This window comes from Aulonocara stuartgranti (assembly GCF_965226115.1).
Source record: "Aulonocara stuartgranti genome assembly, chromosome: 7".
Classification (NCBI taxonomy): domain Eukaryota; kingdom Metazoa; phylum Chordata; class Actinopteri; order Cichliformes; family Cichlidae; genus Aulonocara; species Aulonocara stuartgranti.
This window is the reverse complement of record NC_138945.1, coordinates 65,341,351-65,363,864: the sequence shown is the minus strand read 5'-3', so window position 1 is coordinate 65,363,864 and position 22,514 is coordinate 65,341,351. Positions and strand designations below refer to the sequence as shown.

Sequence of the window (22,514 nt, the reverse complement as noted above, 5' to 3'; positions counted from 1 at the left end):
ATAACCCCCCTTTTAGTTAGTTAACCAATCATATCTGTTGGTTTGGTTTCCTGTCTGTGTGCTCCTGATCAGTTTCATTAGTGAACATTTGATTGGTTCTGCTTTCTATCGTTCTTCGCTCCAAGTCGTCTTCTCCTTCAGCGTTTATCCACCTTTACGCATTTATCCAAAAGTGCTTTGGGGTCTTTCTGGCCTCACATTGTTCTTCTGTTGGATTATGTTTTGTTGGAGACTGTTTTTTTGTTGTTGTTGTTGTTGTTTTGTCTTTTTGACTTTCCTGTCTGAACCCTGCAGCACACTTTGTTACTTTGCAATTTAATCAAAGTTCATCTTTGTTTACTTACCAGCTTTCGTGTCTGCAGCAGCTGTGTTGAGATTTTGAACTAAACCGTTCACTTTGTTTTCACTAGAGTAACACAAGGGTCTGAATATTTTAGGGGATTATTGTGCATTAGCGAAGAGGGCACCTCGTGAGTCACGTTGCTGCGAAAAACGCGAACAAACCTCTTGTGGATGCACTGACCGTGTCCAATAAGGAGCTTGGACTCGGTGGGCGGCGATAGAATCCAAACCCCAATAAATTGTTCCCACACAGGCGCATTTCTCGATGCAGAGCTTGATCCCTTCTGATTTGTTTGGCTTGAGTGCTGCTGGAGATGGAAACGAGCTGGGAAAAATTGCAAAAGAAACCCGTTCGCCTCATTGCAGCAGCCTGCAACGACATGGGGATCGGGAAAGATGGAAAACTGCCCTGGGATTTACCGTAAGAGTTAAACCACTGTGGTGACGCTTTTAATAAATTAATTTTAAAAAATCAAATAGAATAAGTAGTCTATGCATGGGCGACAGTTGATGAGAGTTTTACCTTTTGCTTATCTATAATGGTTCAAACAGCAAGTTACAAAGGTAACAATCAGTATGTGCTGTAAATATCAGTGTCATTAAGTTGTAACAGTGCGGGCAGCAGTGCTAGAAGTCAGAGTTTGAGGATAATAAAAGATGTACCCTGTGAGCAGCAGTCAGCTTTCTCAGAATAATGAGCTTACTGTGAAATGCAACTGTTTTCTGCCTGACTTAACACTGGAAATGTGACTTTCACAGGACTGAATTCCAGTACTTTATGAACACTGTCAAAACGGTGTCGAGACCAGGTATTCTTCACATCCCATCATACATTTGTCATAGAGGTCCGGGTGTCATTCACAATTTTGAAACACTGCTTCCAAAACCACATCTGCCTTTAGGGACCAAAACGTAATGAGCACATTTAAAAAAAAATATAATATTCATTTAAAAAATGGTAAATGGACTGGTTCCTATGTAGCTCTCTACATGCTGACCTACAGCCACCCTCTCAAAAAATAATAATTATTATTAATAAATCATGGAAGCGTTCATAAAAAAGCAAGTAATAAGGACACATTTCAGTTCAGTTTGGCATTAGGACTGAGGGATTTGTCAATGTTTTACTGTAGTTGTGTAAATTCTGTGAGGACGGCTTAATTCATTAGAACCTTTTGATACCCAGTCCTATATTATGTTCAATAATTTAAAAAGAAACAGAAACTACAAAGGCCAAGATATTAATTATGTTTTATTCTGTAAAACACAGGAAGGATGAATTTTATGGTTTGGGGTAGACTCTGCTGGAACTCCCACCCTGAATCTTTGTTTCCACTTCCCAATATTTTGCATGTGGTGTTGAGTAAAACCTTGGAGTGAGTGTTACACAGACACACAAATTCAGATCATCCAGAAATCAGTTTTATTTTTCCCCGTTTTCTCTTCATCATCTTTTCTTTTTGCGGTCTTGATTTCAGCACGGTTCCCGATCACGCACACTTCCTGTGTCGAGACTTTGACAGTGCCATCCGCCTGGCTGCAGAGCCCCCCCTCGCTGACTTAATAGAGACCATCTGGATTGTTGGTGGAGTGCAGCTTTACAAGGTAAACCAGTATGGCAATATCCACCTAGACTGCAGTGTATTTAAAGTGTAGGACCTGTTATTCACATGTTCATGTGTAAAGAAGTGAAGCCATAACTTAGAAACCATAGACTGGAGCTTATGTACGACTCCATATTTTTATTCTTGGACTCTACTATAATAGACTTGCATGATTTGGAGTCAAAAAGAATATTTACTTTGGTGTAAGCCCTCAATTCATCCACCTTCCAGCTAGTTTTTAACATGGATCGTGTCTGAACTGTCCTAACTTACTGTGATATTTGAATAAATTGTAAATGGACTGGTATGTATATGGCACTTTTCTTGTCTAAGTACGTACTCAAAGTGTTTTTTTTCTAGAGGCCTCATTCACCCAGTATCACACACACACACACACACACACAGGGCTTTTTTCTATATCCAAGCACTTTACCTAACATTCACACACACGTTTGCATTGGGGGCAATTCAGGCTTCTGTATCTTACCTAAGGTTATGTCAGTCTGCAGACTGGAGGAGCCGGGAAACTAACTACTGACTCTACATCCTGAGTTACAGGTGAAAAATTCAAATGTATGCTTAGAGTTTCCCACATTTAAAGTAAGAGGCTTTAAATGTGGCTCCTTGGTGTGTTTTAGCACCAAGGAACATTATTCACATACTCAGCTCTAAGTGGATGGTGATTTTCTCCCATTGCATAACAAAGTGCCTTATTTCCAAAGTGACATGTTAACACACAGCATTCTTGTTTTGTAAGCTTCAGCACCTCATTAAAGTTAAATTATATTGAGTGGGTGATATATTGATCAGCTTTTCACACATTTGTTTCTAGTGGTTTAACAGAGTTGCAGTGGCTATAGCAATTAGCTGTGTTCTCTGGTTGTCAGAGGATATTTGCATACATTTAGAGTATCTTTCTCAGGGCTATCATACATATGATAGGGAATAAGATCCACCAACAACATCCTAAAATCTACTTTGGGGAAAACTGTATTTTAGTATCCTCAATGTGAATAGCATTTCTCTTCCTTTTCCTTTTAACCAGGATGCATTAAACCACCCTTGGTGTGACCTGCTTTACCTGACAGACGTCATGGCTGACTATGACTGTGATGTTTTCTTCCCAGAATTTGACAAAAATCTATTTCAACTACAGGAAGGGTAAGTTTTCACCTCATCTGAAGTGCAGGGCACACTGATCCCAAAGGCTCAGTGTCTCTTTGTGAATTTGCTGGCACTGAAATTCTTATGAAATAGTTTGCTTTTTTTTTATGTGCACCCAGCCAGCCTGTGACGCCAGTGAGGAAGTGATTTTTGCTTTTTGTTACAAAGTCAACATCAGCACCATCTGTCAGCCTGAGACATTTGGTTTTAACAGGTTGCTTACCAAGGGTTTGAACAGCTTTGTTACTGTAATAAAACTGAATTGAAATAGTAAACTGGCAAATGTTTACTTAGGGGAGATTATCGTGGAGTTTTATAATCAACCTTTTAATATCCGATTTAATGAATGTGAGGATAATTCTACTCTGCCTATCTGCCTTTTGCATTTTGATTGTTTTATTAAATTATGATCAGTTGTTTTTGTTCTAATTAACCTTTTTTCTCTCTCGTGTTTTCAAATAAGATTTCCCGGTGTGCCAAGTGAAATTCAAGAGGAGAACGGCATTAAGTTCAAATACCAAGTATTCAAGAGAGACACTGCCGACACTGTGTAGAATACCTTTTTTAATTAAAGAAATGCCAATGTCTTAAAAAAGACTTTTAGTAATGTAGTCGATGAATAATTCAAACAGTATAAATGTGACTTCTTTGTCTTTGCAGTCCATAGCCACTTTAAGTACAGACACTCCAACAGTGCTGCAGTGCTTGCTGCTCAACTATTTTACTTTTTTTAGTTTCTGCTCTTTTTTAAGCTACTATAATCAGATCTGGCATGTCACTTTCTCCTGTTGTCCTGTCGTTTGGCAGTGTTCCTATCTCGTCCTCCCACTCAGTCATTTTAATGAAGCACAGAAAATGTGCTTGAGTCAGTCAGCAGCCTGCATCAATGCCAGTACTCCAAGTATCACAGTAGATCTATTACCCTTTCAGTCAGCTTGACAGGTGCCTGTTTAGAAAGTGATGATTTAATAACTCCACCTGTGTGCTTTCACATTATAATATGTCTTATTTAAAATGTTACTGCTTAAATCCATGGTAGTTCAAAATAGTGAGACTCGTATTTGTTGATACCGGCTTTTCTTGGGATGTTTTTAAAGACGGAACCATAAGTACACGGTGAATTTTTAATGGAGAAGTAATTGACACTGTTTGTTTGTTTGTTTTTCTCAGTATTAATAAAATACTTTACTCTTATCTGGCTGTATGTGATCCCTTTAGCCAGTAGATGGAGATATATCAATGAGGCAAGAGACCAAAAGCTTATGAGCACGCTGCTGTTAACTAATTATCAATATTTTACCTCTTGTTTCTAGCCAGTGCATTTTTTTGCTCAGTAAATAAATCTAACTTAATCAGAACAAGAAAACACCTCAATTATGAGTAAACTATGTATATATTTTAGCACTAAAAAGCTCCATGGACTGTCTGTGGGTGTATGACTGTCTATGAAAAAGACTTCATGGATCAGTGTTTCACTACAAACCTAAGTGAGAGTTTTCTGGGAGTTTTTATCTTCCTGTCTAGCATCCATCACTACTTTGCTTAGACCTCTGTTATGATGACTTCATGCAGTCTTTATCTCAAACCAACCACCACCTGAGTAGATATCTAATCAGAGCCAATGAAATGAGCATACGGGGACAGGATACACAGTGGCACAGTTATTCACTAATCCAATTACAAGAGGAACATTTGTTGCTAAAAAGCCCAAAAGAATGAGGAATACAAAGGGGTCTTTATCCAAGGAAATATTTTTAACTAGAACAGGAGGCTTTTGGCACATGTCTAGTTTACTGTTGCAAGAGAAATGCTATTAACACTGGTATTAATGTCACAGTCTGCAGCCCAAAATGCCCATTCCTGAATAAGAGCATGACCAACCCACGCTTTGGATTGTCTCATCCCCTGCATGGAAGTCACAAAGGGTCAAGAAAAAGGTCACCAAGCATTCATTCAGTCTTCATCCTTCCAAGTCTTTTCTCTTTTAAAATGAAAAGACAGATCATTCATTGTTGAATCCCTCTAGAAGAAAATCTTTTCACGTTTTCCTTTTGCACAAAGCACTGGTCCTGGAGTCCATCTTACGCACAGTAACAAACTTTGACAAGATCTGTGTGCAGTTTTCACTACACATGTCAGAAACAATAAATGATAAGAAAACTACTTAACAGTCAGGGCGGCTCTTTTCTGTTTTTATAACATTAAAAACATTTTTCAGTTGCTGCAGATTTGTCGGCTGCACATCCATGAAACAAAACTCCTGCTCAACCACATTCCAAAGGTGCTCTATTGGAAAAAGATCTGGTGACTTTGAAGGCCATTTGGGTACACTGACCTCGTCATGTTCAAGAAATCAGCTTGAGATGATTTGAGCTTTGTAACACAGCACAATATCTGGAAAGCAGCCATGAGAATATGGGTATACACTGGGGTTGGATATGGCCAGCAACAATACTCAGGTAGGCTGTGGCATTTAAATGAAAGGGGTTCTGTTGATCCAGGCAGGATGGGTCATGTTTTCATGTTATTTACACCAAATTCTGACTGTACCATCTGAATGTTGCAGCAGAAATCGAGACTCAGACCAGGCAATATTTTTCCAATCTTCTATTGTCTGATTTTGGTGAGCTGAGTTTGCTGCTCTTAGCTGACAGGAGTGGGAGCTGGTGTGGTCTTCTGCTGCTGTAGCCCATCTTCAAGGTCTGTTGTGTGGTCAGAGATGCTGTTCTGTACACCTTGATTGTAATGAGTAGTTATTTAAGCTACTGTTGCCTTCCTACTAGCTCAAAGCAGTCTGGCAATTCTCCTCTGAACTCATTTTCAAAGCACGTGTGCACACGTTTTTGTATATACAACATATGTTACTAAAAAGACAGGGCTTGATGACATGATTGGTTGAAATCTTCTTTCATAAGCTGCCCTAGTAAGAACAGTAGAAGCATAGGACTCGAACCTACTCCTGCTTTCAAAAATTTGATTTTTGATACTGCCCAAGAGTTATTTGAAGAAACAGTAAAAACTCAGTAAAAAAAAAAGACTGCTATTTAAAGGCATGCATATTTTAACTTGTCTCAGGTTTAGGCACCGGCAACTGTTGCTTCAAGTGGTTGATCAAGTGATAGATTCAGTCATGTGTGAATAAACGATGGTGCTGTCTAACAGACCACAGCCCTCAACAGGTGAGATTTCACCAAGTGACAGATGATTCTCTGCTTCAAAGTTTTGAATCTCGGATGGAACGTTCAATATAGAAAGTTATTTACTTCTTGCTATTGAACATCCATCAATGTGACATTTATTTCCCTCCTGCAGAATGTAAAGTATATTTGTGTGGTGTCATCAGGGTGACAGAAAACAAACTTTCTAGTGTAGGTGGGGAAAGAGAAACTGAGATGAGAGCACGCAGCATCTCCAGTTCATGATATAAATGTAAATACACCAGAACAACTCACAGCATGGAGTCAAACACATTTTTAAAGCTGAAAATCCTCAAGTGACATTAGTATGAATAAAACCCAAACATTACTTTTTAAATATTCTAATGTTTGGTTCTCTTTTCTGGTTAACATAAGACATTTTGATTTTTTTTGCCACTTAAATATTCCTAGTGGAATATTTAAGTGGCAAGAAGCTCATTTTCCACCTCCTTTCGCTGCTTTTGAAGAATAGACTTCTAAATGAAAATGCCAGGGCTTAACTCACACTGACTTCAAATGAGGACTATTTACTGCAGCAGTGGTCGTCTGAGCTCCTGCATCAGCTGGAAATCATATCTTCTAATTGCAGATGTCATCTGTTTCCTGTGAGATATGACCCATAAAAGCAGAATGTTAAGCACGGGGAGTTTCAACCACTGGTGTGTTTGAAATGAAAAAGGACAATTTATACTCCTACTTATTAACCTCTCTGGCCTGCCCGTGTAATTCAAGCGTTCAGCACAGGAGGATGAGGGTGTCCACTGAGGACAATAGGACACCGGGTAAGAAATCGAGATGACTTCCACTTATACACCTGAGACCTCGTCTCATCTGCCTCGCCTTGATATGTCCCGATTAACTCCCTCGTATTCATTACTAAGCATCGGCTAAAGACGAACACTGTAACCTTGCAACATGATGAATTAAAGCAAATGTCAGCGCTGTGCAGAGTTAGAAACCTTTAGTTTGTCAGCTGCAGTTTACTCGAGGTAACGCTGCAGCCCCTCAGGGCTTCTGTGTTGTGAATGGCTGGAAAATAAACTAGTCAAACATCCATCTGCTGAGCTCAAATTCTTTACCAGATGCACTCACTTTTTGAATCATCTGCCCAATGGCTACGGCCATGTCTACGGGACCATGGTGAGTGATTCAGACAGCAGCAGATGGGAGGTTGTTAACGTACACCCCCGCCCCTCTAGACACACAAGTCCTCAGTCTCTTTGTTGTGACCCCCATCGTCTACATTATAAGAGTGAGGGGACCTTGAGGCATAAAGTCATGACTTCATTAGCTGTGATGCTCGCTTCCATTAAAAGGCACTCTTAAGCATGTTTCAAGGGCTTTTGCTGGCTTTGAAACATTAAGACACATTCAAAATGAGACATTTTATGGTCCCCTCTCTTGGTTTAGACAATGCCTAGTATGATTGTATATTGATTTTGTGGCTTATGCTAACATGGGCACTTATCCAAAAGCCTTTTTAGAACCACGTGACACACAGAGACATGAAAACCTTTAATTAATAAAGTCAAACCTTATGGAAAATCGATTTAGTCTAAATGAAATGAAAGTCTACTGATTTTTTTTGAATGCCAGAAAGGTTGCAAAGGTCCAGTCCGAAATCAAAGGCACATCACTTTTGTTCCTTTTTTTTTTATTTTTTTTATCTTGCGTGGGTGCATTTGAATTCATTTGAAATGATAATGAAGTGACATTTTAGAAGTGAAATAGCTTCTAATAAAGTGTCTCCATCTGTAGAGTAACAATAAAAATCGGAGGCGCAGTTAGATTTCATCCCTGAGGGTAACAGTTGTGCAGCCAAGAACATTGTGTGAAAATGAGACACTTGCACAGACAGTAAATAAAATGGTTAGAAAGGCTTTGTTTGTTCTCCATGATACATCTGATAGACCAATCAGCACGTCTGTCACCGAGCTGTCATGTCATGCAGAGTTTTATGTGACGTTATTGTAAGGAGTTTTTTTTGACAAGGGACTGCATCTTCACTAAAAACTGACACATTAAGATGCCATTGCATTTGTCTCACTTTCTGATATCAGTCTGATAAATCAGCACATAGCCGCTCTCATCTCTTCCAGTGTGAATTTACACCTACATGAAAGTGCACTGCTTTTTCTTTGTAACACCTCAGACTTGTAAAAACTGAATGTTGGGGTGCAATCACACTTCTCTTTGGTCTGAACTACAAGTGAAAATTTTACTTCTTTTTTTTTTTTTTTTTTACAATTGGGAAAAATTCACACAGCCTAAATAGATTGACAAAAAAAACATTCACAACACTTCACACCATAGCTTGTTAACTGGATTTTAATTACATTACATCCCACGAGGTTGGAGAGTTTGGCAAGAGAAAGGCTATGAAACAGTCTCTCCATTGTACCTTCAGCTGTTTTTAAAACCCAGTTTTAAACATACAAGTAAAAAATAAATAAATTATGAAGCAAGTCTTTAATAGATTGTTTTCCAGAGTATTCAGATTCAAATTTAAGGCATCTTCACAGGCAAAATTCACTGTACAGATTAAATGGCATCATTGTAGTTAATCCAATTTAACTAAAGCAATAAATTCAAACATATGATTATAATGTAAGTGGAAGTGAAAGCACATTTGTAATTAAGACACGTTAATCTTTTACAAAGTACAAATACCCATAAGAACGACATGGATCCAGTTAGTGTTCGTCCATACAACCCGTGTCAATCATCCGCCTTTAAAGGGGCGACAGGATTAAAAAGTGGTCTCTCCCTACGGAGCTGTAGTTTTCCAAAGCTCATCTCAAAGTCCTTCTTAGTGCCATTTAGCACCTCCAGACTACCTGTCCTTATGTCATAACCTCGAGCCTTCAGTTGCTGGATGCGATAATTTACTATTTGCGTAGTTAGTTCTAGGACAGTTGGAGTCGCTGTGATTTGACACATGCTGATCCCAGCACTGAGAAGACCCTCAAAACGTTCAGCCAGAGTAGATTCAGGGTAGTACAGAAGAGCTGGGCACCTGAGGATGATGCCCCGCAGCTCTGTCTCAGAGCACCCAATGGTGTCTTGAGAGTACAGCAGAGTGTGACGCATACTGTCTGGGTTCAGCTCAGCCACAAAGCCCTTCAGCCTGGACAGCAGGTGGAGCAGCTGGGGTGTGCTGAAGCCCTTGTCTCTCAGAAAAAGGAAGTTCTCCCTCAGCACCTCTGGAGGCTTGAGAAGAACAAACGGGTTCTGACTCAGCAACTTCTGAAGCCAGATTTTCATGTTAGCTTCCTCCCCTCCAAGTTCCTGGTAGGCATGTTGGAGAGTGTGGACCATCAGCTCGTTCTGCTCTACTGGCCGGCTGAAGCTTTGAGGAGCGCTGGCCATGAGTTTGGTGATGACTCGTTTGTTCAGGTTTAAACTCTGGAAGTAGGAGATGTTGTTTCGCTGGTTGTCATGGTGACTGGAGGAGGTGAAAAATGAGGCTGGGAATTTCTCAATGACACCAACCAGCTCCCTCTGGTTTGGACACACAGACATCCACAGCTCTTTCTGAGTGTAAATCTGCTCAGGATTACAGAGGACAGCCTCAGGATGACTTGTTAAAATATGAGCAATGATGGGGCCCGAGGCCCCCATGTTCTTTAGGAGTTCAGCTACTTCTTTTGTATAGGCTGGACTCTGAAGCAGCACCCATCCTTTAAGTTTCCGGACCTTCTGGATGTCCACAGATAGATCATAAAGAGCTTCTACAGTCTGCTGGTTCTCTGCTACACTATGTGTCGCACGTGATCTGAGGTTTAAAGGTAGAGCTGTGACAGGTTGGCACCGGAGGCACAGGAATGTCGCGATCGAACGCAGCATTGATGCAAATTCCTAACACCAATCCCCTAAACACAAGGAGGAAAAGAAACTACATAAGTAACCAGAGCACACAGACCAATCCTTACATTTATTTAACGCTTGTGGTCACCCTTGCTCTGTGAGGTTTTGCCCATCATGACAACAGAACAACATTAATGTTTTTTCTAACTCCAGAAATTCTAAGCGAATAAAACCAAGGTTCAGACACGCAGAGCTGGGGGATATTTCTAAAGCACAACCTGTATTGATTCATCTACCTTTATTATTTCTAAACTGACACACTTTAAATCTTTCATCTCATTTTGTACCATCATCTTCCAGCTCTGACTCCACTGCTTCATGCTCCTTTGGTTAATGTCACTCATCCTATCTTTGCATGCATAACAGAGGCTTTTTATCGGAACTTAATGGCCTCTCTGTACAGCTGCTGCCATATGTTTCATAGGGGGAAAGCAAGAGCCAACTCGATTACCTGACACTGTTGACGACTATTTGTAGATAGCATCTTTGAAAGCAGCCTGTTATTACTCAAAGCTTTTTATTTCAGCACTGTAAATAAACATGTTCGTTACATCTTCACAGGGGCTGCTTGTATGACTGACGGCATTTATTTGACCATGTCAAAATACAACCCTTCTTGCACTGACCCGAGCATTTTCATTTGAAGAGTCATGCCGGGTACAGAGCGTGCCAGCTGAGCTAACAACTATGCGAGATAGTCTCAATATACAGCTGACAGCTCATTTATTATAATATTTATTCATTCTTGCTGACAAAAGATGTATACATTTTAGAAACACTGGGGAAACCTTTGCAAAACAAAAATGAATTACCTTTGTTAGCGGTCAGAGGATGTGACGTTTTGTTATGAAACCGATTCCTTCGTCTACACTTTGTGTTGTGTGGTGTTCCACAGCGACACCCACAGGCCCTGAATGGTACTGCAAGCAAGCCAGCTACCTGTAAACTCAACTGACACTTAAATAGAAAAATAATTTTACAGACAGAATGCAGAGAGGTCGATGTAGAAGTGTGTTATTTTATTTGATGTACCAATTTGCCCAACTTCTCTGTTTTTTAAAGCAGCACTCTTTTTATTGCAGCCCATATGTCTGATAATTAAATAATTTTGACAAAAATCTGTATTTCAAACAGCAGTTGGTGCTCTTTCAAAACCCTGCAGCATACGGGGCCCTGATGAGTGTAATCAGTGCCGGGCTGAATTGGACTGAATGCACGGAGAGTTTCCTCGCAGTTGGTGCTTAATCACGATGCTTGATCACCAGCTCTGCAAGCTGTTCCATATAGTAGCACAGGAACTGCTGCTGCTGCTGAGTGAGTATCTGGGTTCATTATAGTTTATATAATAGTAAACAGATGATACGTCTCAAAGGAAAAGAGGTCAGTGCTTTTGTTAAAAAAAAGAAAAAAAAAGATCCTTTTCAGATCCTGTTCTAATCTGTCCATCTTTGAGATGATTGTTTCTGTACATGATCACTGATTTAAAAATGAGCCTCATAAACAAGTCAAGTAAAACTAACATTAAAACACTTATTGGTTCCAGTCCGTGTGTAGCAGCCTGTGATCGCTTTTATTGGCAGAGGAACAGTAGTCACTGCAGGAATCAACATATGCACATTCATTATCTATAGCAGTAGCACAGTTACACACACAGAGGCAGACTCTCGAAATCACAAGAACTGTCATCATACTTATTTCAAACATTGTTATAATTAACGCTATTACTGCTGCATGTAAAGCAAGGTTGAAGTTAATATTCACTGAAGAAAAAAAAAATATATAAAATACATAATGTCTTAAAGTGTCAAGAGATTCCATGTAAATTTAAGGAGCTTTTAAATTAAAAATTCACATTTAAATAGAAAAAAACTACTCGATCAGTTGTTTGTTTGCTTTTAATATTTGTTTTTTGCTAATAAATTACACTCTAGATAAGTGTGTGAACTCCCCCATAGCTCATGGTGGTTTCTTATTGCTTTTATATATGACTTTATTGGTCTCTCACATGATTTTAAAGCAATTTTGGTCCACTTTTTGTTCTAACATTGCTTTCGTTCATTGAGGTTTGGAGGTCTTTGTTTATGCACTCAAGGTCTCATTGCAGCATCTGTGCTTGAGATCATTTTCCTGTTGTATAACATAATTTCCCTGTCAGGTGGCTTCACATTTGAATCTTCAATGCAGGTAAACAAAAGAGGTCATGGTCAGCTTCATGACTGCATGTGCTCAGGTCCTGTGGCTGCAAAACAAACCTACTCCTTCACCACAGCGCTTCACATTTGGTATGAGGTGTTTTTGCTTATATCCTGTGATTGGTTTTCATCAGCTGTAGTATGATGCATTTTGTCCATAGTACATAATTCATAATTCTTCTAATTCCAAAGTTTTATGGTTTGTCGAGATCCAACTATGTAAATCCAAGCTGTGCTCCCATCTTCTTTTGGGAGAGGCTTTTTCTTAGTAAGCATTCCAAACAGACACATTTCTTGTGTTTGTCTAACTTTACCTTCATAAAATGTAACATTCAATATTTCTAACTGAGGCCTGTTCTGTCTGAGATGTAGCTCTTGGGTTTTTTTTTGCAATTTCACTGCATATTATTTCTGACCTTGGGGTGAATTTGCTGGGATGTCCACTTTTGGGAAGACTGGCAGCTGTCTTGAATGTTTTGCACTGGTGAATAATTTTTCTCACTGTAGAATGATGAATTGGAAATGGCCTTCTAACCCTTCCCAGATTGATGGGCAGCACATTTGCTTCTGTAATATCATTTCTGATGTTTTTCCTCTTTGGCATTGCATTAAAACACACCTGAATGCTTCACACCAGCAAACTGCCAGAACCTCTGCTTTTATGGAGGTGGCCACAATTGCTGATATTTCGGTTAATCAAATGCATTTGATTAGCAGCACCTGGCTGGTACTTAATTCCTATGTAAGCACTAAGGGTGTACTTGTATCGTCTGTTTTGATGATTTATTTTTTCTGCTTCCTGTGGAGGGGTGATCTGGGGCATGTGGCCCTCTTTTACCCACACCTGCAAGCCCATTTATTCATTATTATGTGGACTTTCTGAGTTTCATCAGCAAATATGTAAAAATGGCTTCTCGAGCATGTTTTACAGCATCGACTGCAGGGTCTAATTTGTGATGAATGCATTGAACGGCAGTCATGTTAGGGCTTTTTACACAGGAGTGTAGCTGTACCATTAGTTGCAAAGCCAACAAACTGTGTACCTCTCTTTAGAGACACCTTTCATAGCATGGCTTTATAGCAGAATGTAACAGACAACAACCTTGTTGTGTAACTGCAAATCAGCAAGTTGAAATAAGAAGCTCCATAACTCAACTGATGTAACTGGTGCGTGACTTGGCAAGACCTAAAACATAAATATATTGCAACATATTTGATGTGATTCTATCGCTTACAAATAGACTAGCTCTTAATCATAGACTTGCATCTCTGCCAGATCGCCTAATGGGACTCAAGTCAGTATGTTTTACTGACCTATCCAACTTATCCAATGAATCCATCTTGACCAAGTCCTCTTATTAGACCAACAACTAACCTGTTTCCTGTGGAGATGTGTGGTTTCCCCCTTATCTGTTTGCCCTCTCTCCTCAACATACTGCAATTTCTGGCAGTAACAACCTCTGAAAATGAAAGAAAGATATCCAAGAGAATGACTACTTTGTTACAAGAAGAACATGCAGATTTTACATAGCATGCACGAAGATAAGATCTGTCCTTGTTTATATTACCTTTACAGTGTTGCAAAACAGAAAATCCGCTTCATATTACAGTATGCTGCTAATGTTAAGCAAGTATTTATCCAAGGACCCAACATCAGAGAGAAGTATTGATTTTCATAGTTGTACTATTAATCAGCTATAAAGAGCTCAGCATTCATAGAATGAGAAAGTGGAGTAATACGATGAGCTGTGACCTGTTGTTTTATGGCAGGTCAAAGTCAGTATTATTATTAATTAGTCTGGTGCCATATTACACAACTGGGCAGAAGGCTGGCGAAGTAAATAAGCCGAGCAGTTTATTATTGACAGATTTAAAATCTTTTACAGCTACCAAAAAAATAGTTCACACAAGACACAGACAGTTACTTTATAATCAAACTGCAATATTTCAAGGCTTCTAGTAACACTGATAAGGATGCCGTCTTCTATTCACATTCATATTGTAAATGTACTGTCAATGTCGCTTAGCTTGATATAACAGGAGACAGCTTTTGTGTCTTGTACAAATTCCTCAGTTGCTGCATTATTAAACTGATAAAGCAACGGATGAATAATTTGTGTCCTCTCACAGTGACAAAAATAAATAAATAAATAAAAGTGACAGTGCAATATACCAGAAACATAACCTAATACAAGTTTTCTAATGCAGATTTAGTTCAGATTAGTCCACTCACTCAATATCATGATGATGGTAAACAAAACATGAACTGCATGCATTTACAAATGTGCAATCAAGCTTGCATGGAGGAAGAAGGGTTTATCTCACAGATACACAAAGATGCATGATGAGTGATGTAACCTGGAGTAATGCAGTCTTTCAGCATCAGACTTTTTCCAGGCCATCTTCTGGAGCTAATCAGACCCCAGCTTATGTCCCAGCAGCAGGTATCAATGGATTCAATTCAGTTTTATTTATTTCACATCAAATCACAACAACAGCTGCCTAAAGGCGCTTAATCTGTCTTCTTAATCCAAACCTACCTGGTGGCTTTCTCTGTGGCTTCAGTAGTGGATCTAACAGATCTCTTTTTATCTTGTCCAGTGATGCCTTGTACTTTGCGCCCTGTAAAACCTCACCAGCTCAGCCTCACAGGCTTGCAAGCTTCCAAGCTTACAGGCTTAGTGGTACTTACACCTAGTACCTAGGAACGTGGCATGATTTTGTTTGCTTCATCCATTTGATCTTTCCAGTTGTTGGCAGTGGTAAGGCTAGCTTTTGGAAAGATGTTAGAAAATGAGATTTTCTGCTGTAGTACATTTTCCCTTCTCATTGGAGCTCGTTGCGATCACATCCCCACCATCATACTGGTTCAAAGTTCCCCTACACCCGCTTGCACACACATCTGAACAAGGTGTTGCTGGTCTTTGTCCTTGGTGTCGTTGACCCTGGTTGAGGGAAGTAGGTCTTATAAAAGAGAAAGGAGAAGCAGACCATTTTGACTAGGTGGATCACACCTAAAAATAATCTCATAATCTCTGAAATCTCAAGGAGTTCAAAAAAATAATTAATTTACAATAAAATAACATTGTAAAACCAGGCTGGGCCAGGAACAACTAAAGAGTTTAAAAGACTAAGTAACATAAAAAGAGTTCTAAAACAGTATATATACAGAAAACCCCGACAAAACTAAAAGATTTTGCAGTAAAGTGCCTCCAAAGCCCTAAAAGAGAGCTACAAGTCCAATAAAAAAAGTCCCCTGTCATCCCTCATCCCTCATGTACCCGTTTGTCTTCTGTCCACACTGTGTGCACTGCATGCTGACCTGTGAGTGAAGGTCAGCATGCAGTGCTGAGTCACTCAGTCAGTGCTGAGTAAACACTAATCCTTCTTTAGTACTATGAAGGGTCAAAGAGAGATCCTTTGCCCACGGGTGATCCTCACTTTACTGTCACAATACCACAAGGGCTAAGATGCTGTCTGTCTGCCTCCTGCTCTCACTACAGTCTCTCTCTCTTGAAAAACCAAGACCACTATGCCCCCCCCCCCCTCTGCCAGATTTCGAAATATCTGTCCAGATATCTGTCCTTTGTCTGCTGTAGCTTGCTCCATCACTCTTTTATCCCCCTGGCCTGGTCTGCTGTGGCTCTCTCCTGCTGTTGGCCTGTCTCTGTTATTAAGAAAATTTAACAGAGCAGGTGTGTCGTGTTGCCTTTAACTTGGGAGACTTCAATGTGAACTGAAATCCCAAGTAATTCCCCAAATAAAAGCATGCAAATAAAAAGTGAAAAAAACAAACAAACATGCAAAGCATAAAACAATCAAAAACCATTAGTAAAAAAATCCCATCACAGCTCTCGTAACTATTTCCTAATAATAGCATGATGAAAAGTTTCAGTGTGACTCGTAAAAAGATACTGTAGCAACTTTGTGGATAATTTATAATGCATAAAGTCGTACAGTTGTTCATGTTTAAGGTAATGTGTCAAGTGCAGTGTTAGAACGGGTACTGCAGGCTCGTGTTGTTGGTGCTTTGTTTAATTCAATGTAGTTCAATTCACTTTTATTTATATAGCACCAAATCACAACAACAGCTGCCTCAACTCATGTTATATTATCAGGTAAATACCTTCCAATATTAAAAACCAAACTCCAACAATCAGACAGAATTCTATGAGTAGCTGTAACATGTGGAAGGAAAATCCTTTTAAAACGAAGGACCCTCCAGCAGTAGCAGGCAGAACTTTGCTGTTGTTCATTTATAACCTGATCTCCAACGTTATGACTGAGGATGATTTTGGCTTGTGGCAGCCCACCATGGCTGAAGCTGCTTAGGCAATTAGTGTCCCTGACCTAGGGCTGTGCAATATCATATAATCTGCAATAATCCCGCTACAAATTTGAAACGATATAAAAATGTAATATTGTGACGTCAATGTGATAGCAACACCACCAACACCATTTACATCCCCTAATGCAGGGGTGGCAAACTCAATTGCACAGGGGGCCAAAACTCAAAGCACACTTTAGGTCACGGGCCAAACAAGATAAACATTTATTGAACACACTAAAACAATGTTTTTTTAAACATAAATATGAATAAAAACAGACAGGAATATTATTCCAGAATAAATAAACTTAAAAAAAATAAACTTTCATAAACAGAAGTTTGACTTGATTGACACGGGAATGTTCCCAGTTAGCCTAGCGTTCAGCAAGGAGGCTGCAGCGCTGCATTATGGGATCTGTAGTTTGTATATTATTAGCGCATCATATCGCCGGGCCATGCATAACAATAATAGTACATCTATATAAAATGATCTCGCGGGCCAGATATAAATGTACGCCGGGCCGGATGTGGCCCGCGGGCCTTGACTTTGACACGTGCCCTAATGCATGCAACAAAACAATCACAAAAGCTGTGTGTCAGCATCCATTGATGACAGAGTACTTAAAATGGGACCTACTTCAACAGCCTTCAAGAAACCACAGGGCTTTGCATTATATGCAAAAAAGAATTCCAGATAATGGGGGAAACTACTAACTTGTTTCACCATTTGAAGTAAAATTACATTTTCGAGTATAGCCAGGGTATGGGAGAAGGGATACTAGCAGTTGGTGATAAGAGACCCAAATGTAAACAGATAACTACAGTCATTATCACTGGAGTTCTTGTTAGTTGCACTTGCTATTTGCATTGACTAGTTGCACTCTAAATGAAAACAAGCAATGGATGGAAATTATCAATGCGGTTATTTGGTGGGAAAGCAGGGCTTTAGGTAACTGGTTAAAAAGCTCAACTCAAAATATAACATCGCAAGTAGATTTAAAAAAAATTATTTCCTTATGGAGGTCTTGAAGAGTTACAAGCTTAAGTTTCTTTAGTTATTATTGGACTAAAGCAGTCATAGTCTTTTGCTATGTGCTCAAAACTATACAGTCAGCATTAATGCCTTTCACTAGCCTTTTATTAAGTGTTATTTGATAACTGGATGCCTTTGCTTTACCTGTGAATATCACACCACTCCGAGATATTTTGTAAAAGTGACTCTCATAACAGCCAGCAGCACTGCTGACATAGCAGTTGTGGAAAATGGAGCATCAGTGTTGGGTTGTGTTCCAGGAAGTGTACAGCGGTTGTTCTAAGAAATAGTTAAGTGCAGAGACCGCGCTGCATTTTCTGTCACCTTTAAAATGATGTCAGCTTCTCCAGTTTGATTTTGTAAATCTTTGAGTGCCCAGTCACTGGATATGTATCAAGTCTATATTTTGTGTACAATTTCTGAAACAATTATGCATTCAGAGACGAATACTATTGTTTTTATTAAGGATTATCATCATAAAAGCGCGCACACACACACACACACACACACACACACACACACACACACACACACACACACACACACACACACACCACCCCCCTACTACCTGTTCTGCAGCTGCTGTAAGCAGAACAAAAGTGGCAAACCACAAGGAAGAAGCCTTTCAGTGATCGCAATTTCCATTCACTCAGACACAACATGACCTGCTTCAGGTTTATAGAGCTCCTGCTTTTCCTCCTCTTCAGCAATGTCTACAGTGAGGAGTCAGAACCCATTTTCAAGGCAGAGCGCGAAGTTATCCAGCTGGGTAATTGTTTCGCAATGGATTATATTGTTGTTTATAGATCTGCTTCAGAGGGAGACCAACTGCTTGGCAACTCTTCAAACAAGAACATGCCCAACACACCACCTGCAGACCTACAGGGTCGTACCCACATCAGTGACGATCCCAGCCTGCTCGGGTTTCAAATCAGTAACCTCACTCTCTTGGACTCTGGGATTTATAGGAGGGAATGTTGGAAGAACCAGACGATAATCAGCCAGAAGACACAGCAGCTCACTGTATGTAAGGAGCAGATTGAATCTGAAGACATAATTGTAAATAAAGACGGTAAAGGGACTGAGATCTTGTGCAATAACAATGCTATTGGCTCTGCGGGAACATCTGTACGCTGGTACCATGAAATGTATCCGTCTTATGAGCCCACACTCTTCCTGGATAGCAGTGTTTCCCTGAAGCCTCTGGTGAAGGAGCTTGCAGGTGTGGTAGATGTAAGAGACAACGGTGCATTGCTCGTGTTCAACAACATGTTACAGAAAACCACACACTTTAAGTGTCTTGTGATGAAAGATATCAACTGTCTTAGTTTCCAAACCATGCACCCACCAGATGAGAGTGAAAGCAAGGACGTTTTTGTCTCACTGGGGGACAGAGTGCTTCTAAATTGTTCTATTGATGAGGGTGACCAGGCGTGGGAAACTCCACTGGGAAGAATTGATGGTAACACGAGGGGCAGTCCAATGTACATATCAGCTGATGACTTCTCACTGGTTATACCTGCCATCTCCGGAGACTACAGTGGAGACTATTCATGCATCTCCCCCTCACGTGAGATGCATTATGCATTGTTTCTTTGCCCCAGCGAATCTGTTGTTTATCAAGTTGTTGGTCAAGGTGAAAATGTCTCGCTCGTGTGCAATATTAACCAAGATGATCCAGAAAGAGTGCAGTGGCACCGCTATGGACTTTCAGGGCACTATGAGATCATCCACAACTCGCAGGACAAAACTGTTCCCATCCCTAAAGATCTACGAGGCAGAGTGACTCTATCTGAGGATGGAACTTTGCTGACCATCAACGACCTGAAGGTGAAGGATGGAGGGAAGTACATATGTGCTGTTTTAAAATACAGTGAGATGACTTCTACGGATGATCATATAGATAATGATGGAAAAGGTACCGGAGAAAATGAAACCAGCAATAAACACCTGTGGATCAATCCACCAATATGCATTTTTAAGCAGGAGATTAGTCTGATCATATTAGTCAACAGTGCCAGTAATGCTACTGCATATTCTGTGGGGGCAGGACTGGTGGTGCTGCTGGTGGTAGTTGGAGTCATTGTTACAGTGATAGTAATAAAGAAAAAAGCAAAGCCTTTGCCATTGCAGAGAAAAGTGACATCAAATGTAAAAATGGATATAGATCCTGGCTGTACTGAGAAGTTAACTCTGTCTAGTGCTTAATAGCCTTTGTAAAATAGCTCCATTGTGACTTAACATCCACCTGACACATGCTGTGCTGTAGAATCTGTAGATAAATCAAATGTGTTGCTATTTTCACCTGTTGTCTACCATGAGAAGACTGTTTTTAGACATTTTTTTAACTTAATGTAATGTAAGAACATCGATCAGATCATTGCGATGAAAGAATTAAAGGCAGCTAATTTGTTGATTACATGGTTACATTAGCACTATAGTCTGAAATCATTCATAATAAATATATTAATAATGATATACTACTAATAAATAATGAAACAACACACCAAGGACTTTATAGTACAACCCTCCAGTGTTCTTAAACAATTCACATTTCTGCACTTCTAAATTCTGTCTCGTTTCTCATCTCATTTGTTGCAGTGAGGAACTTCACTTGTTTGACTTGCAGCCATCACCTCACTGTCACTTTTAGCAATGTTGGCTACTACATTGTAGGTTCTACCAAGTCTGAGTCAGACCTTAATGCCTGATTTAAACTATTTCAGGAAGCCGTTGTAGAAACATAGTTAAGAGGCCAACGTTTTTGCCCTCATTTATGCTTGTGTGTGGTTACGTGTGTGGTTGTGTCTCTGTGTTTTATGTGCGGTGCTAGCCAATAGAAAAAAAGATGAGGAAAAGGCAAGGCAGGCATATTTGTCAATTAGGGTTTTTTTCTTCTTTGTACATTACCTCAAGTCCATTTCAGTAGTTTCAGCACTCTCCTTCCAGGAATCTATTGACATTTGTGAATTCATATACTGACGATATAATTTTTTTTACACTGAGGTGATGATTGTTGTTCTCTCACTGATAAATTAAAAACTGCAGCATAACAATACTTGGAAATGCATGAGAGAAATCAGCTGTACTGAAGTGGGCTGCATCGATCTGACGCTTAGTTACATTTGTTGGGAGGTGTACATCGGGTTATGGAGTAGTCCCTCCGAATCACAGGATGCTGCTGTTGCTAGCAGCAGTCGCAGAGAAGTACCAGAAAAGAGAAAGAGGTACGTACAACAGCGTGAGCAAGAGACAGAGGAAGGTGTAATGTGGTAATAATTTAGATGGAGGGACATAATTGGGAAGGGGAGAAATTCAAATAAAATCAATGGCTACTTTGACTATAAGCCACTTCTAATAGCTTAAGCGTAGCTTGTAATTGTCACATTCTGCAGGACATCAGTTGTTTGGTTTTTTTTTTTCTTTTTTGTTTTTTAAGCAAGAGTGGTGTATTTAAAACAAACATAATATATATATCACAAGTTTACTCATGTGACGTTTCTGGCTACCTGATAACCATGAGTCAAACATCCATTGTCCTCTCTGCTCCTTTCTGTTCTTCACAAAATCTGTAGGAAATATCAGTCTCTTTAGCTGCTAAATGCTGTTTGGTTTGTTGTTTGGTGCTGAACACAGCGTGCAGTGGGCCTGGTGGGGATATTTTTCTTCTTTTACTGGAAACAACTTCTTCTGGTTAAGATATTAAAGAAAGAAATGAGAATGGACCAAAACATTTAATCTGCAGGCAGTGAAACCAATGACCGACGTACATCATGCAAACGACACTTCATTGGTAATCCAGTGATTCCCAGTGCATCAATCACCTTTTACCATCTATATCTAAGCTGTAATTGTCACAGCCGTCTGGTCGGTGTGTGGAGTGTACCCAAACACAGACAAACAACCAGGCGTGAAAACGAACTTAATTGAAACCAAAAGCGAGACATTTTATTAAGGCTGAACAGAACAGAGAAATGAAAAGACAGGAAAGAGCTAAACTATAACTGAACTGGGAAAAGCTAAACTAAACTCTAAACACAGAATGCAGAACAAAAAAACCTGGATACGGGAAACTTGACCTGACAAAGAAAAGAGGGAAACTGACCGGGTAGGTTGGGTGAGTCCTTCAAAGCATACCCCCGAATTTTGAAACAGCCAATAAATACACAGAGGGGTGATGAGGGAAGTGGAAACACATGGGAACACCCCTGGGACGAATAGACATAATGACACAGAGGAAGCAAAGTAAAGCACACTGCACATAGGACGTGAGACTGTCAAAGTAAAACAGGAAACACTAAGATGTAGACTAAAACACACAAGTTGACACAGGAGCTGGGAACAAGGAACGCTCAAGGAAACGGATGGACTGGAGAGAGGGGGGGTTACAGAGAGGGGAGATCAAGAGAAAAAGAGAGACATGACGGCTGACGGGGCGGGGGGGACTAATATGTGATAGTCAGTTTACTTTTGACGAGACAAAGAGAGAGAGAAAGAGAGAGGGATGCGGGAGGGGGCCATTACTGGCTGGGGAGAACATGCATGAAAGTCCACTACAGACAGGGGAGACAAGAAATAACACACAAGGAGGGGAACATGTAAACAGGGAAACACAACGACGCAACACGGAGGACATGAGAGACTCGAACTGGAAGCAGGGAATGAGACCGCAACAAGAAAACAGGAAATCCAAATAAACTATAAAAAAGGGGAACTAAAACACAACACTGAATTATAGAGAGCTAAAACATTACAACATAATAAACTCAAAATGAGTGACAACCATGA

The 22,514-nt window shown here is 39.9% G+C and overlaps 2 protein-coding genes across 2 annotated transcripts; one reads left to right on the top strand and one right to left on the bottom strand.

The window, feature by feature from the left end:
- The first annotated feature begins 539 nt into the window (after nucleotides 1-539).
- Nucleotides 540-4,304, top strand: LOC309710496 (dihydrofolate reductase). The gene is made up of 6 exons (XM_082540019.1): nucleotides 540-763; nucleotides 1,102-1,151; nucleotides 1,613-1,718; nucleotides 1,821-1,947; nucleotides 2,992-3,107; nucleotides 3,574-4,304. The coding sequence occupies exons 1-6, from the start codon at nucleotides 657-659 to the stop codon at nucleotides 3,662-3,664; spliced, it is 597 nt and encodes a 198-aa protein (XP_082396145.1). The 5' UTR covers nucleotides 540-656; the 3' UTR covers nucleotides 3,665-4,304.
- A 4,315-nt stretch (nucleotides 4,305-8,619) lies between these two features.
- Nucleotides 8,620-11,081, bottom strand: mterf2 (mitochondrial transcription termination factor 2). Its single transcript, XM_082540005.1, has 2 exons — nucleotides 10,987-11,081; nucleotides 8,620-10,179 (listed from the first exon to the last, which is right to left on the bottom strand). The coding sequence occupies exon 2, from the start codon at nucleotides 10,151-10,153 to the stop codon at nucleotides 9,026-9,028; it is 1,128 nt and encodes a 375-aa protein (XP_082396131.1). The 5' UTR covers nucleotides 10,154-10,179; nucleotides 10,987-11,081; the 3' UTR covers nucleotides 8,620-9,025.
- Between the last annotated feature and the right edge of the window lie 11,433 nt (nucleotides 11,082-22,514).